Here is a 23444-nt window from a genome sequence, read left to right as displayed (position 1 = left end):
TGCTGAGGTAGTGGCTCCAGTGGTGAGGGCCTGCCTAGCAGACATAGACATTAACTCTTTACTCAGACATAGACATTATTGTCATTGGGTCAGTAAGTGGCAAATGGGGCCGAGTTTGTCAGGTTGGCTTCTGAGGCTGCTCCTTACCTATGAAGAATGTGTTTCACTGTGGCTTTCAGACCTAGGCACATCAGATCTGCTGAGGTGACCAATCAGACATAATGGCCAGACTCTTTGACAGGTGATGTCTACAACTTTTCAATGTAATAAATTTTACATTCACTACTTTAAAAATTAAAACACATAGTAAAAAATATTGGTTCTCTACCTTCCCATTTTTTTCACCTTTAAGTACACACTTTTTTGGCATACCCTTTCTTGGTATACCTAGAAAATAACATATCATTATAGCCACTCCAATCATCTTAAAATTACAATGAAGTTTTCAGAAGTACAGTATACTATCTTTGGTGTACAATTCTGAATTATGACAAATGCCTAGAGTTGGGTAACCACCATCACAACAGTCTTCCTGGCACTAATAAATTTCATTCCACTCCTAACTTGTGGAAACCGGTAACCTATTCTGTCTATAATAACACCTTTTCAATGAGGTTGGATAAGTGGTTTGTTTGGTGTGTATCTTTGGAGTCTGACTGTCTTCATTAGCATATTGCATATTACATGTTGTATGTATTGCTAAGTAGTTTCCATTGCAAGGATGGACCACATCTTAATAAGATTAAGCTTCCTATCCATAAACATTGTATATGTCTCTATTTCTTTGGATCTTCTTAGATTTCTATCATCAGTGTATTGAAGTTTTCACCATAGAAATTCTGCACATACTTTGTTAGATTTACATCTGAGCACATTCCTACAGGTGCATGTTATTGTAAAAACACTAAAACACTTAAGACACTTATTTTCTGATTATTTATTGTTTTACATAGCAGGAGTTGGCATATTTTTCAGAAAAGACCATATGTAGTAAATAAACGGCCTATCTTGTTTTCCCTGTGTCTCCTAAAAGCTTTTATTTCCATTTAAAAATCGTTCTTAGCTCACAGGCCACTCAAAAAGGGACCAGGTCAGAACCAGTTCACCAAGCATATTTGCTGATCCATGGAATATGGAAATTGATTTTTCAGTACTTACCTGGAGTACTAACAATAACCTTTTCTCAATCACACCAGTCCTTCCCTTGGCCTCACTTTCTCACCAGCCAGTGGTACATTCTTTGCTTCATGATGGAGCAAACTGCTTCATAGAGTCATCTATACCTTGGCGTTCAATGTCTCCCTTCCCACTCAAACAGGCTTTGAGATTCCACCAAGGATTACAATGGTGAATGAATGGAGAGAGAGAGAGAGAGAGAGAAAGAAAGAGAGAGAGGCAGAGAGACAGAGAGACAGAGAGAGAGAGAGACAGAGAGACAGAGAGAGAGAGACAGCCGGGAGTAAGGATCCTGGAGATTCTGCCTCTGTAATTCTAGAACACCAAGGCCTGGTGCTGTCACTGGATGTTGTGAGGCCTGTTCCCCTCCTGAGTGTAGAGGAGGCTCCCTCTGCTGGTGGGCAGCGTGGGAGCAGCAGGCTCCAAGGGCTGCTTCATTGTGCATTTATGTGAGAGACTTGTGTGTATGAGTCTGAGTGTGTGCAATTGTGTCTACAAGTGTGTCCTGTATGTGTGCACATAATTGTGTGCAGTGTGGTAGTATGCATATGTGTGCTTGTTTGCATCTGTAACTACAGTTTTGATATGCAAACATGTGCTCATTTGTTAGTGTGAATAATCACTTAATGTATGTGCCTGTTTACACTGGGCTGTGTTCATGTGTGGAGGCACTGAGTTGGTTCCATCCCCATGTCCCCAGGTCTGGCACCCTGTAGTGCAAACATTCTGGAAAAACACAGCCCTTGGAAGCAGCCCTGGCACTAAGGAGTGGCTATGAGGTATATAGTCCCCATCCCTCTCACTCTGGAAAGGATGACTCTGAGGTGTGTCTGCAGTGCTAGCTCCCAAAACCCCCAGCAGGGTTGAGCCACACTGCTCCACAGTCCAAATTCCTTCATCTAGTCCCCTTTCACTTCTGCCTCCCCTTCCCACCTCACTTCCCACCGTCCTGCTGGTGTTTCCTGTTGAATTCTTCCCTTAAGGTCACCTCCAAATAAAGTATTTGCACTTCACACTCTGCATCGGGGTCTGCTTCTGGGGAATCCAAACTAAGACACATAGCTTGACTGTCTCCTTCACTCCCCATAGGATTCTCTTAGGATAGGCCTAGGAGAAATTGATGTTCAGAAAGGGTAAGTCACTTGTCAAAGTCACATAGGTTTTGAGTGGCAGATCTTGACCTTGACCATGGGCTGTCTGACCCCAAACCAGGCACTTACTGCTTTCCTAAAAGCCAGCTATGGCCCATGGAATGAATGAGGGATGCTTGCAGCCAGCAAGTTCCTTATGGGTGTGCCAAAAGGGTGCCAATGTCTTCATTCTGACACCACAGTATGAAGTAATAAAGGTAAATACAGGCTTGGTTCTGACCATGGGACAGGTAGTATTGTTGTTATTTATTTAATTTTTACAACAATCTTGCTATTCCCTCCAATCTCTAGATGAGAAAATGAGGTACAATGAGGTAAAGAGATGTGCCCAGAGTCACACAGCCCCTCCTTGTGTGAGCCACCATTGTGTGTGTGTTGTCACCAACCACAGTGCTCACTGTCTTCTCAACAGTCACATGTATGGAGTCCTCATATATACCAGGCATGGCTCTAAGCAGTTCCTATTTAAACATATATATTGTAATTTTACAGGTGAGTAACTGTTATTTAAAGTGCCATGCGAACTTCATAAAGAAAAAGAAGTACACTGACCTCACCTGGCCAAAGTTCACCTACTCAGGGCCCTTCTGGCCTCATCCCCCAAGCCTCTGCACTCCTTCTACCTGACATGTCCACCTAAGCCCAGCCTCCAAGTGAATTCTACCAACTGTATTTGTTATCCTTGGAATCTGACACAGGAAATCCCCTGAGGGGCTGGGTTCTTTGTTCCTGCTCCTAAACTGTCTGTCTCTACTCAGAGTTGCTGGGCTGCTTGAAGGCAAGACTTCAGACGACCTTGCCAGGCTGTGCAGCTGGTAGGCAGAGGCTGGCTTGTCTTGTCAGAGCCTCTGAATTCTGCACAGGAAACTGGGAGGACGTCTTCCCAGCCCAAGTTGAAGAGGGTTGTGGTAGATGTTCTAGGACAAGGCTTGGCCTGACCTTGGTCTCCTGCCCCCTGAACACTAAGTTCATGCTTTTATCTGCTGCACCCTCTTTTTGGAAAGGCCTGAGTGGTTGTAAACTTTGGGTCTCAGATTCACCCTTGTATCTCCCCCAATTGTGTAGGCCACCCCACGTGGGAGGGACTTTTTTGTTTTCTTCTCTGTACCCAGCTGACCCTGCCCCCATGCCTTGGCCACCTGCCCAGGCAGGGAGGAGGTAGGCAGGCCTGAAGGGATTGGCTGCAGCAGCCATTCCAGCCTCCCACAGCTTTCTCCAGGTCAGGAACCAGAGACAAGGGAGTCCCAGACCAAGGGAGAAGAGGCGGTGAAGGACTAGGTGCTCCTAAGAGAAGGTGCCAGACTGGGGGAGGTGGGGCTGGAGGGTCCTGACCTGGGAGGGGAGGGTTTTGTTCAGAGCTGGTGCTATCCCAGGGTTCCCACTACCGAGGGCTGGGCAACAACAGAATCCAGCTGGCTCAGAAGGCCAGTAGTGTCCTGTTAACAGGCCCTCTCTATGATTCATGCAGGTCTCCTATATAATCGTTGCCACCATATTCACCTGTCCTTTTCTTCATCCTCCATTTCCCCTCTTCCTCATTCTTCCATTCCTCCTCCTGTTCCTTCTCCAGCCTCTTCTAATGAATTGTCCTGTGACTCACTTCTCCTTCTTGCCCTGCTCTCAACACTCACAGTCTCTGCCCCTGCCCACTGTCCTGAACTCCTTGTTCCTCTCCTGGGTCTTAGGCACTCACTATCTGTCCATCTGCCCTACAGGATGCCCCAGATGAGCCTGTCCTGGATGGACCTGGGGTCGGTGGTTGCCTCCCCATGGCTGCTCCTGCTGCTGGCTGGGGCCTCCTGGCTCCTGGCTCACGTCCTGACCCAGATCTACACCTTCTATAAAAACTCTCGTCGCCTCCAATGTTTCCCTCAGCCCCCCAAACGGAACTGGCTCATTGGTCACCTGGGCATGGTGAGTTGTCAGCAGGGCAGTTCTGGAGTGTCAGCGTGGATGGACTTCTGAGGAGTCAGGGAGTAGTGCTCAGTTGTGGGCTTGGGTCCTTGTTGTGCCACCTAAGAAGTTCTCCCATTCCTGTCCTCCCTGCCTTGGTCTGCTTTACATTCACTTCCTTCCTGTTTTCCATACATTGTGCACCTCTAAGGGCTCCCCTGGGAGAGATACCCAGAGTGAGGACCCCTGGAGTCTCACATTCTCCGCCCCTGGACTCAGGTCTTCTGAGGGGTGCTGTCCAGGGTCTGCTCACTGCCTGGAACATTTGTTTGTGTCAACCCAAACCAGGGCTTTCAGTTTTTACAAAAGTGATCTTTGACCACCAATCCCCATAGAAGTGAGGCATATATACGGACAGAGACAGAAGAAAAGGTGTATTTATTATGGGTATTGGCTTATGTAATCATTGAAATTGATAAGACTCAATATGCCATCCTCAAGATGGAGGATCAGGGAAGCTGTTGTGCAATTAATTCAAAATGAGACCAAAGGTCTGACTGAGATCTGGGGGTGGGGAAGGGCTACTGGAAGTCCTAGAGGCTGAAGACTTGATGCTCAGGTTTTGATGTTCAAGTATAGAAGATGGATGTGCTGCTCTGGAAGTGAGAGAGAATTTTCCCTTCTTCTGATGATTTCATTTTATCTGCATCCTCAGTGAATTGAGCCTGCCAGCTATATCGTAGATGCTGGGTCTTACGACTCAATCTGAGGAAGCAAATGCTAATCACGTCTGAAACACTCACAGACACATAAATGGGGTTTTACCCTCCATCCTTATATCCCTTAACCAAGGCAATTTGCCAACTAAAATGAGCCATCACAGGAGGTGACCACCCTGTCTCATTTGCAGGCACCCCCCACAGAACAGGGCCTGAAGGAAGTGACTCAGCTAGTGGGCACCTACCCCCAGGGCTTTATGGTGTGGATGGGTCCCATCTTCCCCCTCATCAATTTGTGCCACCCTGACATCGTCCGATCTGTCCTCAATGCCTCAGGTACTCATGGGGAGTGGCTGGTGGTAGGTGCCATGGCACATTTGAGTACTTCTAGTTGTGATCCCATGCTTCTGTATGGCTCTGTGTTAGCCCCACCCCTCCTTCCCTGCTCTCTCTCAACTCCCTCCATCTTTCCTTCATGTCTTCACCAGCTCCCTTTCTACTATCTCTCTCCACTGCTGTCAACACTTACCCCACTGTGGTGTTCTCCTGGAATCCTCAGAGTTCCTCAATCCAACGCCATATCTTGGGGGAGCCCACATTCTAGAATAGGAGGATCAGGTCAGAGACATCCACAACCTCATGGATTCAGGAATGGGCAGAAAGAGAGACTAGACTGCTGGATTATAAGGAAGCAAATTCTTTGCTAGTCAGAAGGTGGGGTTCCAAGGAAAACAGAGGCAGGGGCATCTGGAAGGATGAGTGGGACTGTTTAAAGCAGGTTCAGTTGTGTAGTAGGCATCACCAGCTTTTGAAGCCTCTTTTATACCTGTCATCAATGTGACCAACTCACAGAGCAACAAGAGAGCTTGTGGCAAGTGGGGAGTCTGGTCTGTTATTCCCATGCTCTCCCACTGTACTGAGTCAGTTCCTGCTACTCTATCCTGTGTCCTCCTGCTCTGGGCTCCAGGAATCTCCCCTAGGACACCCAATACCAACCTGGCTCCCCTCTGTGTCCTCTTCCCTTCCCATCCTTAGCCTGGCCATGTTGAGCCTGGGAAGGGGCAGCAGCCCACAGGGACCATGGCTCTGACACCTGCCAGGGCAGGTTTCTGGCTCTCTCTGCCTGCCAAGTTCTCTGTCAGTAGTAAGTGGTGGAGAGCCACCCTGCTGTGGTCTAAGGAAAGAAAGGGAACTTCTTGACTGTAGACTAGAGTAGGTGGTTCAGGCACAGTTGTATCCATGTGTACAAGAATGACATCACAACCTGTGTTCTGTCAGTTTTACCTTCCTGTGTGAAGCTTTCCCTTTCAAGGCAGCCTTTTCTTTTGGATCTCATGATGACTCACAGTTCAGTTCCATGGGAAATCTCATCTTTCCCCCAGTTCCCATAAGTGGCCTGTAATTCACTTTAATTGTCGTGACCCAAATCAAAGTCCAAAGTCCTCTTTCAACTTTTGGCATTCTTATTGCCAAGTGTTGACAGGCATGGGGCTTCCAGTGCCATTGTTTTGGGGAACGCTAAGAAGTTGAATGGTTAAGAACTCAGGCTATTGAGTGAGAAGGAGCCACACCAAGGTCTCAGGCAGGCCCCTTACTATTTAGGAGGTAGTGGGAAAGTGACTTCATCCTTAAAGCCTCAGTCTCTATCTAGAAAATGGGACTGAAGAGGCTATGGAAATGTGGTGTTTGGGATTCAAATGGAGTAGGAATTCTTATGTCCCTGCAACTGAAGAATGGGATTATTATGTTCTGAAGGTATTGGAGGAAGCCCAGGCAGAGGTCAGCATAGTGAGGACTAGTGACTGGGCAGAATTCCTAGGCTCTGGATGGCTTTCTGTACTGCAATCTTTCTCAATGGAAGACTAGAGGAGCAGGCATTGAGTCCATATTGTTCTTCTACAGATCTAGAGCTTGTAGGCAGGTGTCCTATATACCCAGGTCCTGGCGAGCACCTCCAGGGATATGTGCTGCTGGTGGCAGAGACCCTAACATGCAGGTCATCCCCATCTTCCACGCTCACCTCCATAACTCCCATGCTTCAGCTGCCCACCACTGAGGTCTCTGAGCTGCTTCTAGCTAACTATGTGACTCAAGTACAGGCAGGAGGTACTGTGGCAGTGATGTCCCTGTCTCTGTCTCACCTGCACTCCATGTCTGCTTATTGTCTCTAACATTTACTATGAAGTCTTCCGTATGGCTACACCTGCAATAAGGTCATATCTTGTCACATTTACATTAAACCTGTAACCTGGTTACACCTGGTATATGTGGCTTGTTATACCTGGTTGACTTGTGGGATCATGTGAAGATGGTCTTGTCTGGGGCTCGTCTTGGGCCGTGGATAGGGGGCCATGATAGGATTTGTCTGCTTTTGTTTGAGCAGCTATTATGATTACCATTATTTCTTGCTGGTCATGTCTAGGCCATGCCTGGGCTTGTCTGAGGTTGGGACTGAAGTTCCCCCTGATAAATGACAGATACCTTATTTGCCCAAGGCAGGTTTGGTCTTAGGGTACATTCCAGTCATGTCTGGGGTCCAGTTGGTTCATTTCAAGGCCACATCTAGGAAATTAATGTGACAATTTTAAATTTGTTCTGGTGCCTGGGCATTTGAGACCATCTATTCATATCAGAGCATTGGAGCTATGTTAGGGCAAGTCTTATATGTTGTGTCTACATCAGGACATGTTAACCCATGGGTATCCATGTCACATGTTTCAGGTCTATTTCAGAAGATGTCAGAGAATGCTGGGGTAGACATGGTATCCTAGGTCTCTATAAATGTGTCTAGAGTGTTGTGCTGTGCTCATGTGGGACAGACCATGTGAACCATGTAGGAGCTATGTGAGATCATGTTGATGTGTGTGGTGCTATGTCAGGCTGTGCCTTGTCTCTACTTGCTGCTACAGCCTGTTCTGATTCACACTGGCCTCTCTACTCCTTCCTCTGTCCTCTGCTTCTTTCTGCTTTGTTGGGCTTGGAGAGGGAAGTGCAGACCCCTGGCACACAGACCCTACACTGTACCCCCTCCACAGCCACTGATGGTTCTCTTTCACGCTAGCTGCGGTGGCACTTAAGGATGTGGTCTTCTACAGCTTCCTGAAACCCTGGCTAGGTGAGTAACTGCAAGTGAAGGGACCTGGGGACAGCCTTGAAGGCCAGCGGAAGGTGTTGCCCTAGCCCACTAATCATGGCTGCCCTCCCAGGGGACGGGCTCTTGCTGAGTGCTGGTGACAAGTGGAGCTGTCACCGTCGTATGCTGACTCCAGCCTTCCACTTCAACATCCTGAAGCCATATATGAAGATTTTCAATGACAGCACCAATGTCATGCATGTGAGTCCCTTGAACTCAGGGCCCAGCTGAAGCTGGAGGGGCAAAGGGGCCACAGATAGATCTGGTCTATTGTCTTGTCTCTTATGGGTCAGTTTGAGATCATTAGTCTCTCTCTTATCTTCAGTTTCTTCCCTCGTCTGTAAAAATGAGGATAAAAATCTCTACCTCAAAGGAGGGGGCACTCCAGATAAACTAATTGAATTATATCCCTCATATAAAGTGGGTTCTCAGAAGTGGTTAGTTTCTAGGCTTCTCTCCCAGAGGTCTGTAAACTGAACTCAGTAATGGTGAAGATTGCATAAAAACTATTGATGAACAGCAAGACACTTCCACATTGAAGCAGTAAGGACAGATGATTGCTGACAATGATGTATGTTCATGGCCTGGTTCTTCTTGACCCAGGAGTAGACTCACTCATGGGATATGAGGAGCTGTCGATCATGTGGATAGCTTGGCTGATCCTGGCTCTATCCTCTCACATGGCTCAGGCTTGGCCAACTTCAAGCTGATTTCAAATGTCCTTAGTTGGGACAATTGTACTCTCTTCCATGTGATCCTTTCCCATCAGAAGTCATTCCCTTCAGAATTATGTTCACATGATTCACAAGAAACAATAAGGACCACCTGTCCCAAATAGGGATATTTAAAAAATCCATTTATAATAACAAAGGTGAGAAAAATAACATTGAGCGCTTACCACATGCTAGAAATGGTGCCATGTGTCTATTCAATAATCCATGCTGTTCAATTGAATTTTCATTATCCTGTTAGGTAGAGGTTACTTTTGCCCCTTATGAATGATGAACGTGAGGATTAGACATTTTAGGGTGATTGCCAAAGTTTGCTCATCTGGTAAGTGAGCTAGGAATGATGGATCAGGGATTCCATCTTGGTTTAACAGGTACTAGAGCAGGTTAAGTTAATTCTTGCTCAAGATTTGATAGGCAGGGAATGGGATGTAACTTGATTGGTAGTGTGCTTGTCTAACATGTGTAAGGCTCTGGGTTCTGCATGCACACACAAAAGCTTTGACAAGTGGTACCTGAGGGAGGGCAAAGAGCTAACCAAAGGCCCAAAGAAAGTGGAACACAGATCTGGGACTTGAACTCAGGGGTCCTGACTCTCTGCCTGGGGCTTGTATCTGCTATAGTTACAGCTTCTACTACCAGTCAAGCATGGTTATCCCTGGGGTTGGTTACCTGGGACAAAGGACTGGGAGGCTATCTCTGGAGAGTCCATGCTGGTGGTTGGGACTGGGAACAGGCTCGGGGAGCCAAGACTCAGTCCCAGCCCTGTCCCCTTGTCTGGCCAGGCCAAGTGGCAGCGTCTGATCTTGGAGGGCAACACCAGTCTGGACATGTTTGAGCATGTCAGCCTCATGACTTTGGATACTCTGCAGAAATGTGTCTTCAGCTTTGACAGCAACTGTCAGGAGTAAGTCTCTTCCAAGGACATTGAAACCTGGGCATGGTCCTAAGAGAGGAGGTGAGGGAGGGAGGACTGTCCAGAGACACCAGAGGGGCATTCCTGGAGGATGTGGCTCAGAACTGGCTTTGAAGGACAGGGGATTGGAGATTCGAGTTGTCCTTCCAAGCAGGTGAAATTGTTAGAGTAAAGACAAGGGAGTGTGGTGAGCAGAGCATGTGTGAAGGCAATGAGGAGGCACTGTGGAAATGGGGCAGGAAGGGTAGGCAGTGGTTAGGTCTTTAAGATATTGAAAAGTCTGGCAAGGGTTGTGAACTTTACCCTGAGGTTGCCAAGGAACTACTGAAGGTTTCCAACTTGTGTCAGGTTTCCATTAAAGTGTCAAAGTGCCCGAGTTAACTCATATAAAAGGAGGAAAGGCTTATTGCGATCACAATAGTTGATTCTTGGTTGGCTGCACTGGTTTGGGGCCTGTGGCAAGGCAGTATGTCATGCTGGGAGCATTTGGTGGGGAAAGATATTCACCTTATGGGAGGTGGAAAGTACAGAGTCAGAGACAGGAAGGGACTTGGGTCCAATATCTCCTCAGGCACATATCTCAATGGCCTATCTTCCTCCCTAACTTGTAAAGGTTCCACCACCTCCCAATACCAACCCTGGGCTGGGGTTCCAGCTTTTAAAGGCTGGCCTTCGGGGAGACATTTCCTAATTATAACATGGAAGTGATGGCATGATTGGTATGACCAGACATGGGCTCTGTGGAACACTGGATGTCATGTAGACACTGTGTGAAGTTTGCACACAACATAGGGACAATAGGGAGGGAGCTGCCAGGAACAAGTAGGAAGAGAATAAGGTCTGCTGGGTGGACAACTTCAAAAGGAGGTGGGGCAAGACTGGGTGCTGGGTAGGAGAAGAAGGAGAGGAGGCTGATGTACCTACTCTCCTCTGGGTGCATAGGGCCACAGAGGCAGCTGATAGAGATGCAATGTAGGGAGAGAATTAATGATAGAGAGTCAAGAATGGCTCACCCCTATCCTGTATCTTGAGGCCATCTGTCTCTGAATACTCACTTTCCCAATGGGAGGTGAATCCCAGCTGCTGCTGTGAAGTGCTCCTTGGATTTAGAGATGTTAAGTTGCCTTCTCTTATACCCTCATCCTGCAGGAAGCCCAGTGAATATATTGCCGCCATCTTGGAGCTCAGTGCCCTTGTGGCCAAAAGGAACCAGCAACTACTTTTGCACATGGACTTCCTGTTCCATCTCACCCCTGATGGGCGGCGCTTCCGTAAGGCCTGCCGCCTGGTACATGACTTCACAGATGCCGTCATCCAGGAACGACGCCGAACTCTCCCTGAACATGGTATCGATGACTTCCTCCAGGCCAAGGCCAAGTCCAAGACATTGGATTTCATTGATGTGCTGCTGCTGACCAAGGTGGGCTTCTCAAGAAATAGAATGAATCTTTTATTTAATTAGCTTTTATTTTTAGATGGCTCTTACTATGATGTCCAGGCTGGTCTTGAGCTCTCGGATTAAAAAGATTCTTCTGCCTCAATGTTCCAAATTCTGGGACTAAAGGCATTGCCACCAACCCTGGAAGTAAGAATTAAAGAGTAGGATCTTGATTCAAATGTCAGAAGGAATGACAAGGCAAGCAAGGTGCAGGTGTCTCACACTTGTGATCCTAGCTACTTAGAAGGCTGAGATTAGGAGGATGGAAGTTTGAGGTCAGCCTGGGCAAATAATTTTCAAGACCCCCATCTCCAAAATAACCAGAGTAAAATGGACTGGAATTTTGACTCAGTAGTAGAGGGCCTGTTTTGCAATCTCAAAGTCCTAAGTTCAAATCTCAGACCCATTCCTCAAGAAATGATAGGGCAGATGATGTAATTTTGCATATGATCTGAAATAACTTGGTCTTAGTATCCAGGGCACTCAGAGGCCAGGAATGGTTTTCAAAAAGGTGAGGGACAAGCCATAGGCAGGTACATTTTAGAGATTACAAGGGAATACAGTTGGCAGGAAACTGCTAAACCTGAAACCATACAGGGCCTGAGGATTTCGTCTATTTGCAAGTTAATGTTAGTGCACCACAGTATCTGTACCTATATGTTGATCCCTGCATCAAATGCCATTATCAGAGCAGAATATTTACCATGCATGGTAATAGCAACAACCAGATAGGATTGTAGCAATGGCTTCACTTTCCCAGGAGCCCCTTCCTGGGCAATGCAATGTTTTTCCTGCATTTGTAGCAAGCTCTTCTCCCCAGGAGAAAGACATGTACCTTACAATCTTTGAGCTTGTAAAATACCTACCTTTTCTTCCCTCCTGAGTGAACAAGAAGACAAACAGAGAGGGAGAGAGAACTTTGTTCTGGGCTATAAACAGCTTCTCTCCAGTGCAAAGGTAACATCTGTATGCCTAAAACCACATCTCCAGGGGACATAAAATTCTCTGGAGTTACTAACTGGGAATGGGAGCAAATGTCCCAGGAGTAATGATTGGTCTCTAACTTCCAAGGTAAATGCCATTCAATCCTTCTGTAATTCTGCATGCCAGTAATTTTTCTCAGATATCCCATTGCTGCAGGAGTACTCAGACAGAGAAACGGGGCAAGTTTATTAAGCAGGCTGGCAGCGACTCCGAGGACTAGAGTCCAAAGCTGAGCCCCAGGAACAAAGGGGGCCTTCCTTATATACCATTTAGAGCAGGTTACAGAAATGGGGGGGGTACAGCTTGTCCCATGCATGATCACATGCTATTTTGTTGGCCACTTTAACCTCTGGGGAGAGGTGACTTTTCTCTGGTCTCACCCTAAGTAACGTTCCTCAAATCTGGTTCTTCTTTGTTTCACTGTAGTACTTATTATCTCTCTTCCCTCTCCCTGCCTTCTTACCATATTCCCCCACTTTGATGCTTGGACCCACTTTTGGGTCAAAGAGCATCATCTTGATCTAGGAGTTTATATTTCCATAGCACCATTACACAAGCAGCTGGTTTTCTTTCTATAGTAGCTTCCATAATGGTCCTGAAAGACCACAGTACCAGGGGGATTAGGCAGGGTAATAATCAGGCATGCTTCTAAGACAAGAAGCCTATTAAGGTCTTGAACCCACATAGGGCAGAGAACCAGCCCCTGAACAGGTCACTGGGACTCCATCCCTTCCAGGTCTGCACAGGTACATGGGCAAGCTTTTTTTTATCCTGCCGGTAATCTCTTCAGTTACCTTTCCATCATCATCAATCTGTAAAGAACAGTTACTCAAATTGAACTTTCCACATACTCCACCCTCTCAGGCTAGCAAATAGTCTAAAGCTAAATGGGTTTGGTAGATGGTGTTGCGTATTTTAGTTTGTTGTTTTGCTAATATGTTGAGGGCTTTAGCTGTTTCATTAGTTATAATTTCAACCATTGCCTGAAGCCAAATGAAGCAGCTGAGCATATAGATTGGGGTGTGATAGCCCCAGGAACCATCTTCTGCCCATGTAGCAGAACCAAAATATTGAACGATCTGCTCTGGAGGCCATTCATTGTCCTTCCAGTCCCCTATTTGTAGGGCATCTCATTTTTTCCTGTTTATCCTTTCCTCATATATGGAGACTCCTAATTTTTCACCTTGTCTGAGGGAGAGCAAAAAGAGGTGCCCACCACTCTGTGCCCACGGTTAGGGCAGTTAGCCACTGGGTAAGGTTGGGGTTCCATATGATTGGGAGCCCCCCACCATTGAGTATCCTGAGTAGTATCATTGTAAAACTTTTGTCCCAAGCAGATCAAGTCCCCTACCAGGGTGGAGAGTTGGCCTTTTGGACAGGAGATATAGTAATTCCCAATAATAGAGGTTTCTAGGAACTAAATGTTCTCCCCATGGCTAGGGAGAGTGGTTCCATTAAAGAGCTCTTGGGAATTTAGCTCTTTTGCTTCCCATGGCCAATGGTCTCACGTATTTGTTCTCCCACAAACATAACACGAAGTTACATTCAGAGTTTGTGTTATGGACTCAGCTAGTGAAATGAATAGGTTTTTGGCTTTAACTGAGATGGGAAACTCTCTTTGTGTCTCCACGTAAAAGGAGTGAAAGACCAGGTCTGAGGAGCTCTCATGAGTGATCATGATGAGCTGAAAATGCAACAATGTGCCAGGGTCTGTTCCCTTTCCATAGATGAAAGTGCCAAACTTTTTTCCGACCTCCCAGCCTGTTTCATTGAGGTTGAAAACAGTGAAATTTACAGGGCTACAGGCACCAAGAGTGCAGTCAGGGGTTGCTTCCCTTTTTTGTAAAAGAGCAGTGTTCCATGTGAGGTATTAGCCAAGTTTCCCACCTTTCACAACCCCAAAAAGGGCAGTACAGTTGTTCATAGTACACACAATTGTCATTTAACATATAGATCCTTTTCCAGGCTATCCCCCAACAGTTGCCCCAAGACCTCATGTTTTCAGCTATTGCAGCACACACATCAAAGTATATGGACACAGGTTTGTTGGGGTCATTAACCCGAGTGTGGTTAGCAAGCTTCCCAGTGCTGGTGAAGCTTTGGGCCTCTAGCCATTGCTCCCAAGGACGATGGATAGGGTTAAAACAGACATACTGACCATCATGAAAGCATGCTGAGTAGGTGGTATGGTTGGGGTGCATGACCCAGCAATGGTGCCTGCATAGGAATAACAAGTAGTTTTGCTAACACACTCCCCACTCGGGTAGTGAGCATGCGTAAGTCACAGTCCAAAGCCTGGGGGTCCCCAGGTAGAAGACCTGATCAAGAATGGCAAGAAGAAAACATGGAATGGACTCATCCTCAAAGGTGAGATGGGTGACTCCTCAAGGTTCCGCTGTGCATAAGACCAGTCAGCTTCCAGAGCGACTAGAGCAGGGCTGATGTCTCATTGTTCGTGGTCTCCAGTTGTATCCCGGGAAGTAGGGTCCTGTTGGGGAAGGGTGCAGGCATTCTGAAGGATGATATTGTACAGTGAGGCTGGGTCAGGGATGCATTCCCATTCGAGGGAAGCTGGCTTCACTCAGCTTTGGTGGATCCAGAGAACAATTTCTGCTACTTGAACTGATGTGGAAATGGACAAAACAACAACAAAAGGGCCCCTTCAGTGGGGCTTTAGCAGTTGAACATTCCATTCCCTTACCCAAACAGCATCCCTTGGCTTATAAGGGTGTGTGGGGGTTGTCAGGCTAACAGGGAGTCTCTCTTTTTTATCCAGCCATTGAATATTTTTTTTGAGAAAGAGTCAACCCAAGGGCCTGCATGTGCTGTTTCAGGATGAGATCACCTATTTCCTTAATTCTACCCTATTGCAGGTATGCTCTGAGCCAGTCTGAGGGGAGGTTGTCCTCAGCACACACTCCTGGAATCTTAAAGAGAAATTCAGGCACCTCAGGAGTTTCTGTTTTAGAGGCATAGAGTCTCCATTCCTCCTCCTGTGCAACCATGAGGGTCAGAATCTTGGCTTCAGGTTCTCTCAGCTTTAAAGCTGTCGTGCCATCAGAGTCAAAGTTTATCTGTGCCCTTAGCTTACACAACAGATCTCTGCCCATCAAGGCCACTGGACAATCAGGAAGGTAAGGGAACTCATGCCTTACTTCCTGCTTTCCAAGATTGCATTTTCTGGATACAAGAAAGGGGCAGTAAGTCTGATCTCCCATGGCCCCAAAAATGGTTGCATGTCTCTGTGAGAGAGAGCCCACGGGTTGGGTTACAACCAAGTAGGTTGCATCAGTATCCACCAGGAGGTCAATGAGGTGGCCTCCTAACTTCATTCAGACCATAGGCTCCTGGGGACCCAGTGGCATGGAGGCCAGTCTATCCTCACAATCCTCAAAAGTGGCCAGTCCAACAACATCTTCCTCCCAGGGCCCGCTTCTCCCCTGAGCAGGTTAATACTTTCCTTCAACAACTTGGCCTCTGCCTCTGGCTGGCAGAGGGCTTCTGGAGGTCCTTGGGCTGGACATTCATTTTTCCAGTGTCCTTCGTGACAACAATAATCACACTAGTCCCGTCTCAGTTCTCTCAAGGGTGAGGCCATCCAGGAGGTGCTGACCACCGTCCACAGGGATTGTCTCTTCCTTTGCCATGGCCTGCACGTTGGGGCCCACCAACTATCCAGCTACATCCACAACAAGGAGGTCCACCTTCCTTTTCATCTTTCTGTCAGCCTCCCCATTTGGCCTCCTGATCTCAATTGACAAAGACTTTTGTGGCTACCTCCAGAAGCTGGCTGGTGTTCATGCAAGCAAACCCCTCAAGGTTTTTCAGTCTTTGCCTTATGTCTGCCTGGGCCTGGCTGACAAAGGCTGCATTAATTATCCTCTGTTTTTCGGGGGCCTATGGGATAAAAGGGGAGTATAGGTGGAAGGCCTCACATAGTCACCCGTAAAACTGACTGGGGCTCTCATCTTGCCCTTGGTGGACTTCTGTTGTCTTACTCATGCCCTTTTTCACTCCTTTCTTCATACCTCCTAATAATGCCTCCTGATACCATTCAAGCCACTGGTAATCTCCGTCATCATTAGGGTCCCAGTGGGAGTCCTCCTCAGGGAACTGAGCATAGGTTTGGGCATTTCAAGTGTCCACAGGGTCATGGTCCTTCCAGCCAGTTTAGAGCCACCAAGGTTATACAGCATTGCTCCTCAGTATTAAATAGAGTCAGAGGAAGCTGTCAGCAGTCTGTCCAGGTGGGCTTGTGAGTTTGAATGATGGACTGCCTCAGAGCCTGAGGCTTTTCCATGAAGGAGGGGGTGTGGTGCTTCCAGTTAAGGAGGTCCATGGTGGTGAAAGGCTGGTAGACAAATGTTCACCTTCCTCCTTTTATGTGACCATGCTGGTTATAATATGTTTGGCCCTGGACCTCTCTCAAGGGCATCTGCAGAGCAGTGGGTCCTGAGGGAGAGGCTAGGCCTGTAGTGGGACTGTTCAAGTGTTCCTGGTTGAACCTAGAGGCAAGTCTCACAGGAAGCTGGTGGGCTCCCTGTCTCTGGCGGCTCCCCTCATGGGGATTTAGGTGGACTGAGGACTGGTGGGCTCAGAGTGAGCATGAGGTTCCTGGGGCCTGAGGAAGGTGGGATTTTTGCAGTCTTAAGGACTCCTAGGCTTGGCCTTGTAGGCATATTTGCTGCTGGGTCTTTCCCACCAGATGATTCTTCCCTTTCTGAGGGTGGAGGCAAAGAGGGGATGGTGGTGGCAAAGGTGTGTGCGGTGGCACATAAGGGGAAGCACCCTCTTGGGGCCCCCCACTAATATGGGTTTCTCCAGATTTTTACATTGTTCCCTGTACTTGGAAGGTCCTGCCATCCTGGCTACCATGACACTACATGCTCCCTCTAGGTGGACCTTTGGCCATGTGTGTCAACTGAGGACTGCATCTTGCAATCAATATAAGGAACCATTTGGGTGTCCAGGCTCCCCTACAACCCCTTCAAAAATTCTATTGACAATGACCTCATCTCATGACCCCTCCAAGGGCCATCCTACACCAAAAGCAGACCAGTCTATTTCACAGAAGGTCCTAAGCTTGCCAGGAGTCAGCTTGACCCCCATACTCTCCATTAAATTCCCTCTTAAAGTTCTTAAGCATGAACTCTTTCTCTGACCTCCTCCCATTCCTCCCATTTGCCAGATGTCAAGACAGAGGGATGAGGGCCGTGGAGAGGAGGTAAGGGGTCCTCCTCTCCAGCACACAGGGGAAAGCAAATAATACCATACACTTCATCTGTCTCCGGCCACTCCCCTCACAGGGATTTAGGTGTCTCTTGGCTATAGCAAATCCCCAGACCCTATTAGGGTCTCACCCTAGATCATATGAATTCACCATGGACCCATGGTTTTTCTTTGTTTCACTGTAGCACTCATTATGTCCCTTCCCCCTCCCTGCCTTCCTGTCATACCATGTCATAAAGAAACATGAAAATATCTATGGATCATTGATGCCTCCTACCAGAGATAAAAGAGGGGACTAGGGACCCAGGATAAGATCCTATGGGGTGAGGACTCTGTCAATGGTGACCAAGATAAATCTACTGATGCAAGTGGGCTTGGATTTGGAGGAAAGACAACCTGTTCAAAGATTACCTCAGCTTAGAACAGGAGCCCTGGATCCTGGTTTGATTCAGGGAGTCTTGCCTTCTCTCCAGGATGAAGATGGAAAGACGCTGTCAGACGAGGACATACGAGCAGAGGCCGACACCTTTATGTTTGAGGGTGAGGATTCCACTATGGGACTACCAAGGGATCAGTGGTCTCACCATCCGAGGGATGTGGTGGGTGGATTCTGGATAACTCCATGCTGTCCTACCTCCCTTTTCCCCATCCTGCCTGTGGGCCTCGCCACCTGGCTGCTGTCCACCCTCTGGTGCTGAATCAGCCCAGGGACCCAAGCCTGCTTGGATGTCCCTCAGGCCATGACACCACAGCCAGTGGTCTCTCCTGGATCTTGTACAATCTGGCAAAGCACCCAGAATACCAAGAGCGTTGCCGGCAGGAGGTACAGGAGCTCCTGAGGGACCGAGACCCTACAGAGATCGAATGGTGAGTGCAGGTCTTCATGTCCTGTTCCCTAGCCCCTCTTTCCCAGGTGGGAAGAAAAAGCTTTTTTTCCTGATTCTTTCATTATGTTTGGTGAGAATAGGACTGAAGGTCAGAGATAGGCCTACTATCCAGCCTGCTTTGCAACAGAAGTGTTCTAGGCTTTTAGAACAGAAAGATCTGGGTTTGGGGGATTTAATGACAAGGTGACCATATATGAGAGCATATGATGGGCACTTTGTATATTTTCAGTAAGTGAATGTCCATTCTCTCCCTTCCATCTCTTTCAAATGCATTTTTCAAACATCTTTCCCTTTGAATGGTTGTTTTTCTCCTCTACTTAAATTCCTACCCTGCTGTTCAGGCCATGGACTTGTAGGAGACACTGAGGGGTAAATTCATCTTTCTGTCATCCAGATCCCCTGTGTCATCCAACCAGCCAGCCTCATTCAGGAAATACTTCCACACTGCCTTCCCACCCCAATTGTGTGCCCAATCCTATCCTGTTCTCTAGAGAGCTGGGAAGGAGCCAGTCCAGAGACCTGCCTTCCAGGAGCTCCTAGGTCTGTGGGAAATCACTTAGGACACCCTCAAGACATGTGGGCAAGGATGGGATTGAGTTGAAACTCTGGATTATGATCAATAGATATCTGTGTGCAGCTTGGGAACAATGCTGCAGGGTGAAGAAGTCTAAGCTTAAACATTGTATGCACATATGAATAAAAGAGAAAAAAAGAAACTGTTGAAGAATATGTACACATCATGGAATAACGATAATTTGACTTGGAAAGATTTCATGAAATATTGTCAAGTGAATAAAGACAGCTGCTGAAAAGTGAGAAAATCATGCAGAACACTACCCAAGTTTTAATAAAAATCAAATAATTCTGTTCAAGTAAACAAAAAAAAGGTCTAAGCTTATGTAGTGGAAGAAAATGGAGGATAGGAAGAGAGGATACTGAAGAAGAAAGGAGACTGAGAAAGAGGAAGAAAAGAACAGAGAAGATTGTAAAGGAAAAGAGAAAATGTGAGATAGAGTTAGAGAGAGAGATAAATAAGAACAAACACATAAGACTTGTTTATTTTGTTTCTTTTTCCTTTGCATTTTACTTTTTCTCTCTTGCCATTCATTCTTATGCAAATTTTTTATCTTTTTGCCATGGGCCTTTGGGTATGTGTTTGCCTCAGAAAAGCTTCTAAAAATACTTGGTTAATTTTTTTCTGGTACTTTCCTAATTCTCTGCTTTTCTAACTCTCACATACTTGATTCATTAAAATTCATTCACTGGGCAATCCAGGGGCCAGTGGCTTCTGTTTTGCTCCCTGGATGCTTGTTAAGGCCTAGGGATTCCTTAGGGATGACCTGGCCCAGTTGCCCTTCCTGACCATGTGCATCAAGGAGAGTCTGCGGCTGCATCCACCAGTCACCGTCATCGCCCGCTGCTGCACCCAGGACGTTGTGCTGTCTGATGGCCGGGTCATCCCCAAAGGTGCCTCAGCGACAGGGGGAGGTTCCTCCCGGACAGGAAACTGGGTCCATCAGGAAGAGGATCCTTGTCCTGACGGCCCCCTCCTCTCCCACAGGTGTTATCTGTCTCATCAGTATATTTGGAATTCATCACAACCCGGCAGTATGGCAAGACCCTGAGGTACTGCCTCCCGCCTCCCCTCAGTGCTTGTCCATCACAGGGTCCTAGAGGAAGTGGTGGAGTTTTGAATCAGACCTCTCCTTCCCCCAGCACAGGCACACCTGTCTCCCTGACTGTGCTGGAGACCCCACCCAGCAGCCTTGTCTCTTTCTCTTCCGCAGGTCTATGACCCCTTCCGCTTTGACCCAGAAAACATCAAGGACAGGTCACCTCTGGCTTTTATTCCCTTCTCTGCGGGGCCCAGGTGAGACCAGATGGTGAGATGCGGACGTGGGGTGATAAGGTGGAGGTCTAGGGGTGGGGGTTGAGATGATCAGTGTCCCAGGTGTCCTTCCCGCCGCAGCTGCGCAGGTTCCCGCAGAGATTTGGAGAAGGACTAGAGCTGTCCACGGGGCGCTCTCAGTTGGGGTCTGGGGTCTGGGCCAGGCCTGGGAACATGGGCGTCCACACGGGGTCCCAGCACGTTACGTCCTCAACGCTCCTTGGGCTGGCCAGGTGGGGCGGGGTCCCCCGCCAGGGTCTGTGTTTGGGGCCCGCGTGAGGTCCCGGGCAGTCAGATCTCCCACCGTCCACAGGAACTGCATCGGACAGACGTTCGCCATGAGCGAGATGAAGGTGGCGCTGGCGCTGACGCTGCTGCGCTTCCGCGTGCTGCCCGACCACGCGGAGCCGCGCAGGAAGCCTGAGCTGATCCTGCGCGCAGAGGGCGGGCTGTGGCTGCGGGTGGAGCCGCTGCGCGCGGGCGCTCGGTGACCACAGCCTGCGGGACCCGACCGTGGGCACCCACCCACCATGCAGCTTCCCAGGGATAATAGTGCACTCTCACCTGTGCCTGCCCTGGGACCCTGACTCCACCCACCCACCATGCAGATTCCCTGGGATAAGACCACGTTGTCACCTGTGTCTGCCCTGGGACACCCCCCCCCACCGCCGATCCCACCCACCCACCATGCAGATTCCCAGGAATAAAACTGTTCTGTCACCTGTGTGTGAACTCACTGTGAGCCAAGATTGTTTGCGATTAGATCCATGAGTACTGGAGTTGGCTGGAGGCGGGACTGGTGTCTTTGGATGTCCTGAATTCCTGCCCTGTTAATCAGAGGGCTCCCAAGTTGGTGGTGCATTCTCCTACTGGGCCATGGACCAGAGTTTTTAAGTACAGACTTAAGGGGCAGATTGATACTGAGTCAGGGAAGACAACTCATGGAGGCAGATCTCTTCATTTGGGTGTGGTTGCTCCCCAAGACAGAGTTCCTTGGCTATCCCTTAGCATAGGGGAGGAGGTCTGCTGCTTCACCCAGGTAGCCTCTTAAGGCTCTTAGTCCCTTCCCTGCTCTTGTCAGTGTCCCACTCCTGTGTCTGCCCCTCTCAGTTGTTCCCAATCTTAATCCCCTTCCTCTAGCTTCAGGGAGACCCCCTTGCTTTCTTCTTTGCACCCCCTGAATGCTACCTAGGAGCCAACAGGTACAGACTGCGTCTTCACTGTGTGCCCAGTGCCCTCCCTACTATCAGGAGAAGGGCTCTTCCCCCTCCTCATTTAACTCCAGGGGCCCCCTTCATGCTTATTGCAGTCCACCCTTGGCCATCTCTATGTGAGGTAAGGTCAAGGCCATCCCATTGGACTCTTGAGATTCAAAGCTAAACCACTGGAAAGAAAAATCACCTCCAGGAGCATGGAATTGGGAGCTTCTGCCTAGACTCAAGATTGGGCTCTGCTGTATCACTTGGGCAAATTAATTTCCCTCTCTGTGCTTCAGTTTCCTCAAGAATATCATTAGGTCAACAACACTACCTGCCCTAGGGCTGCCTCAAGGAGGAAATGTAAAGCACTTAAAGCTATATCTGGCTCATAGTCAGTGTGCAATTAATGGGGTCATTATTACTTCCTTTCTGAGAAAGCCTGGTTCTAGTGAATTCCAAGTATGTCTCTCAAGACTCTTGTTTCTGTCTTGTAATTTGAAGGCAAGAATTTAGTATTTGTGCACATTGAATCAACACAAAAACAAAAACTGAAAAAACAGCAAACTAAAGGACATTCACTAACATCCTAGCCTCTCCCAAGTAACATCCTTCTATTTTTTTTTTCATTTTTCTTTTATTATTCATATGTGCATACAAGGCTTGGCTCATTTCTCCCCCCTGCCCCCACCCCCTCCCTTACCACCCGCTCCGCTCCCTCCCTCTCCCCCCTCCTCAATACCCAGCAGAAACTATTTTGCCCTTATCTCTAATTTTGTTGTAGAGAGAGTATAAGCAATAATAGGAAGGAACAAGGGTTTTTGCTGGTTGAGATAAGGATAGCTATACAGGGCATTGACTCACATTGATTTCCTGTGCATGGGTGTTACCTTCTAGGTTAATTCTTTTTGATCTAACCTTTTCTCTAGTACCTGTTCCCCTTTTCCTATTGGCTTCAGTTGCTTTAAGGTATCTGCTTTAGTTTCTCTGCGTTAAGGGCAACAAATACTAGCTAGTTTTTTAGGTGTCTTACCTATCCTCACCCCTCCCTTGTGTGCTCTCGCTTTTATCATGTGCTCATAGTCCAATCCCCTTGTTGTGTTTGCCCTTGATCTAATGTCCACATATGAGGGAGAACATACGATTTTTGGTCTTTTGGGTCAGGCTAACCTCACTCAGAATGATGTTCTCCAATTCCATCCATTTACCAGCGAATGATAACATTTTGTTCTTCTTCATGGCTGCATAAAATTCCATTGTGTATAGATACCACATTTTCTTAATCCATTCGTCAGTGCTGGGGCATCTTGGCTGTTTCCATAACTTGGCTATTGTGAATAGTGCTGCAATAAACATGGATGTGCAGGTGCCTCTGGAGTAACAGTCTTTTGGGTATATCCCCAAGAGTGGTATTGCTGGATCAAATGGTAGATCGATGTCCAGCTTTCTAAGTAGCCTCTAAATTTTTTTCCAGAGTGGTTGTACTAGTCTACATTCCCACCAACAGTGTAAGAGGGTTCCTTTTTCCCTGCATCCTCGCCAACACCTGTTGTTGGTGGTGTTGCCGATGATGGCTATTCTAACAGGGGTGAGGTGGAATCTTAGTGTGGTTTTAATTTGCATTTCCTTTATTGCTAGAGATGGTGAGCATTTTTTCAAGTAACATCCTTCTAAATTCAGAAACTGGAAATGTTTTTTAGACCCTCTGCTTTCTCCTACATGTGCTGGTCAATAAGATTGTGCCTCATCCACCTACAAAGAAGCTTTGATGGGGAAGAAAATAATATATTCAGAACAAAAGTCACCACAGGCAACATGGTTACTCCTCGACAGCACAACCTGTAATCACTCTTGTGCGTCAACTTTCTGTGGATGTAAAATACCTGAGATATAAACTTAAAAATGGTAAAGGTTTTTTTCAGTTCACAGTTTTATAGTTTTGGTTTATGGTCAATTGGCACCATTGCCTTTGAGCCTGTGGCAAGGCAGCAGATCATGGTGGGGGCACATGGCAAAAGATATGAAGAGGGTTATGTTCCCATAATCTCCTTCAATGGCGCCTCCTTCAATGAACTAACTTCCTCCACCATCTTTAACTGGACCAGG

General features: G+C 47.5%; 1 protein-coding gene across 2 annotated transcripts; it reads left to right on the top strand.

Moving 5' to 3' along the window:
• Positions 1 to 3504: 3504 nt before the first annotated feature.
• Positions 3505 to 20814, top strand: LOC109687410 (cytochrome P450 4F1). 2 transcript variants are annotated; one of them, XM_074053852.1, is made up of 13 exons: positions 3505 to 3621; positions 4043 to 4241; positions 5131 to 5275; positions 8001 to 8054; positions 8146 to 8273; positions 9586 to 9707; positions 10866 to 11136; positions 17841 to 17907; positions 18105 to 18234; positions 19588 to 19721; positions 19816 to 19880; positions 20042 to 20124; positions 20456 to 20814. In XM_074053852.1, exons 2-13 carry the CDS (start codon positions 4044 to 4046, stop codon positions 20631 to 20633), a joined length of 1575 nt encoding a protein of 524 aa, XP_073909953.1. In that variant the 5' UTR covers positions 3505 to 3621; position 4043; the 3' UTR covers positions 20634 to 20814. The 2 variants fall into 2 exon arrangements, with proteins under 2 accessions (XP_073909953.1, XP_073909954.1); XM_074053853.1 differs by lacking the exons at positions 3505 to 3621; positions 5131 to 5275 and having other exon boundaries at positions 4049 to 4241.
• The last annotated feature ends 2630 nt before the right edge of the window (positions 20815 to 23444 follow it).

This window comes from Castor canadensis, chromosome 14, assembly GCF_047511655.1.
Source record: "Castor canadensis chromosome 14, mCasCan1.hap1v2, whole genome shotgun sequence".
NCBI lineage: Eukaryota > Metazoa > Chordata > Mammalia > Rodentia > Castoridae > Castor > Castor canadensis.
This window is presented reverse-complemented; position numbering and strand designations above follow the sequence as displayed.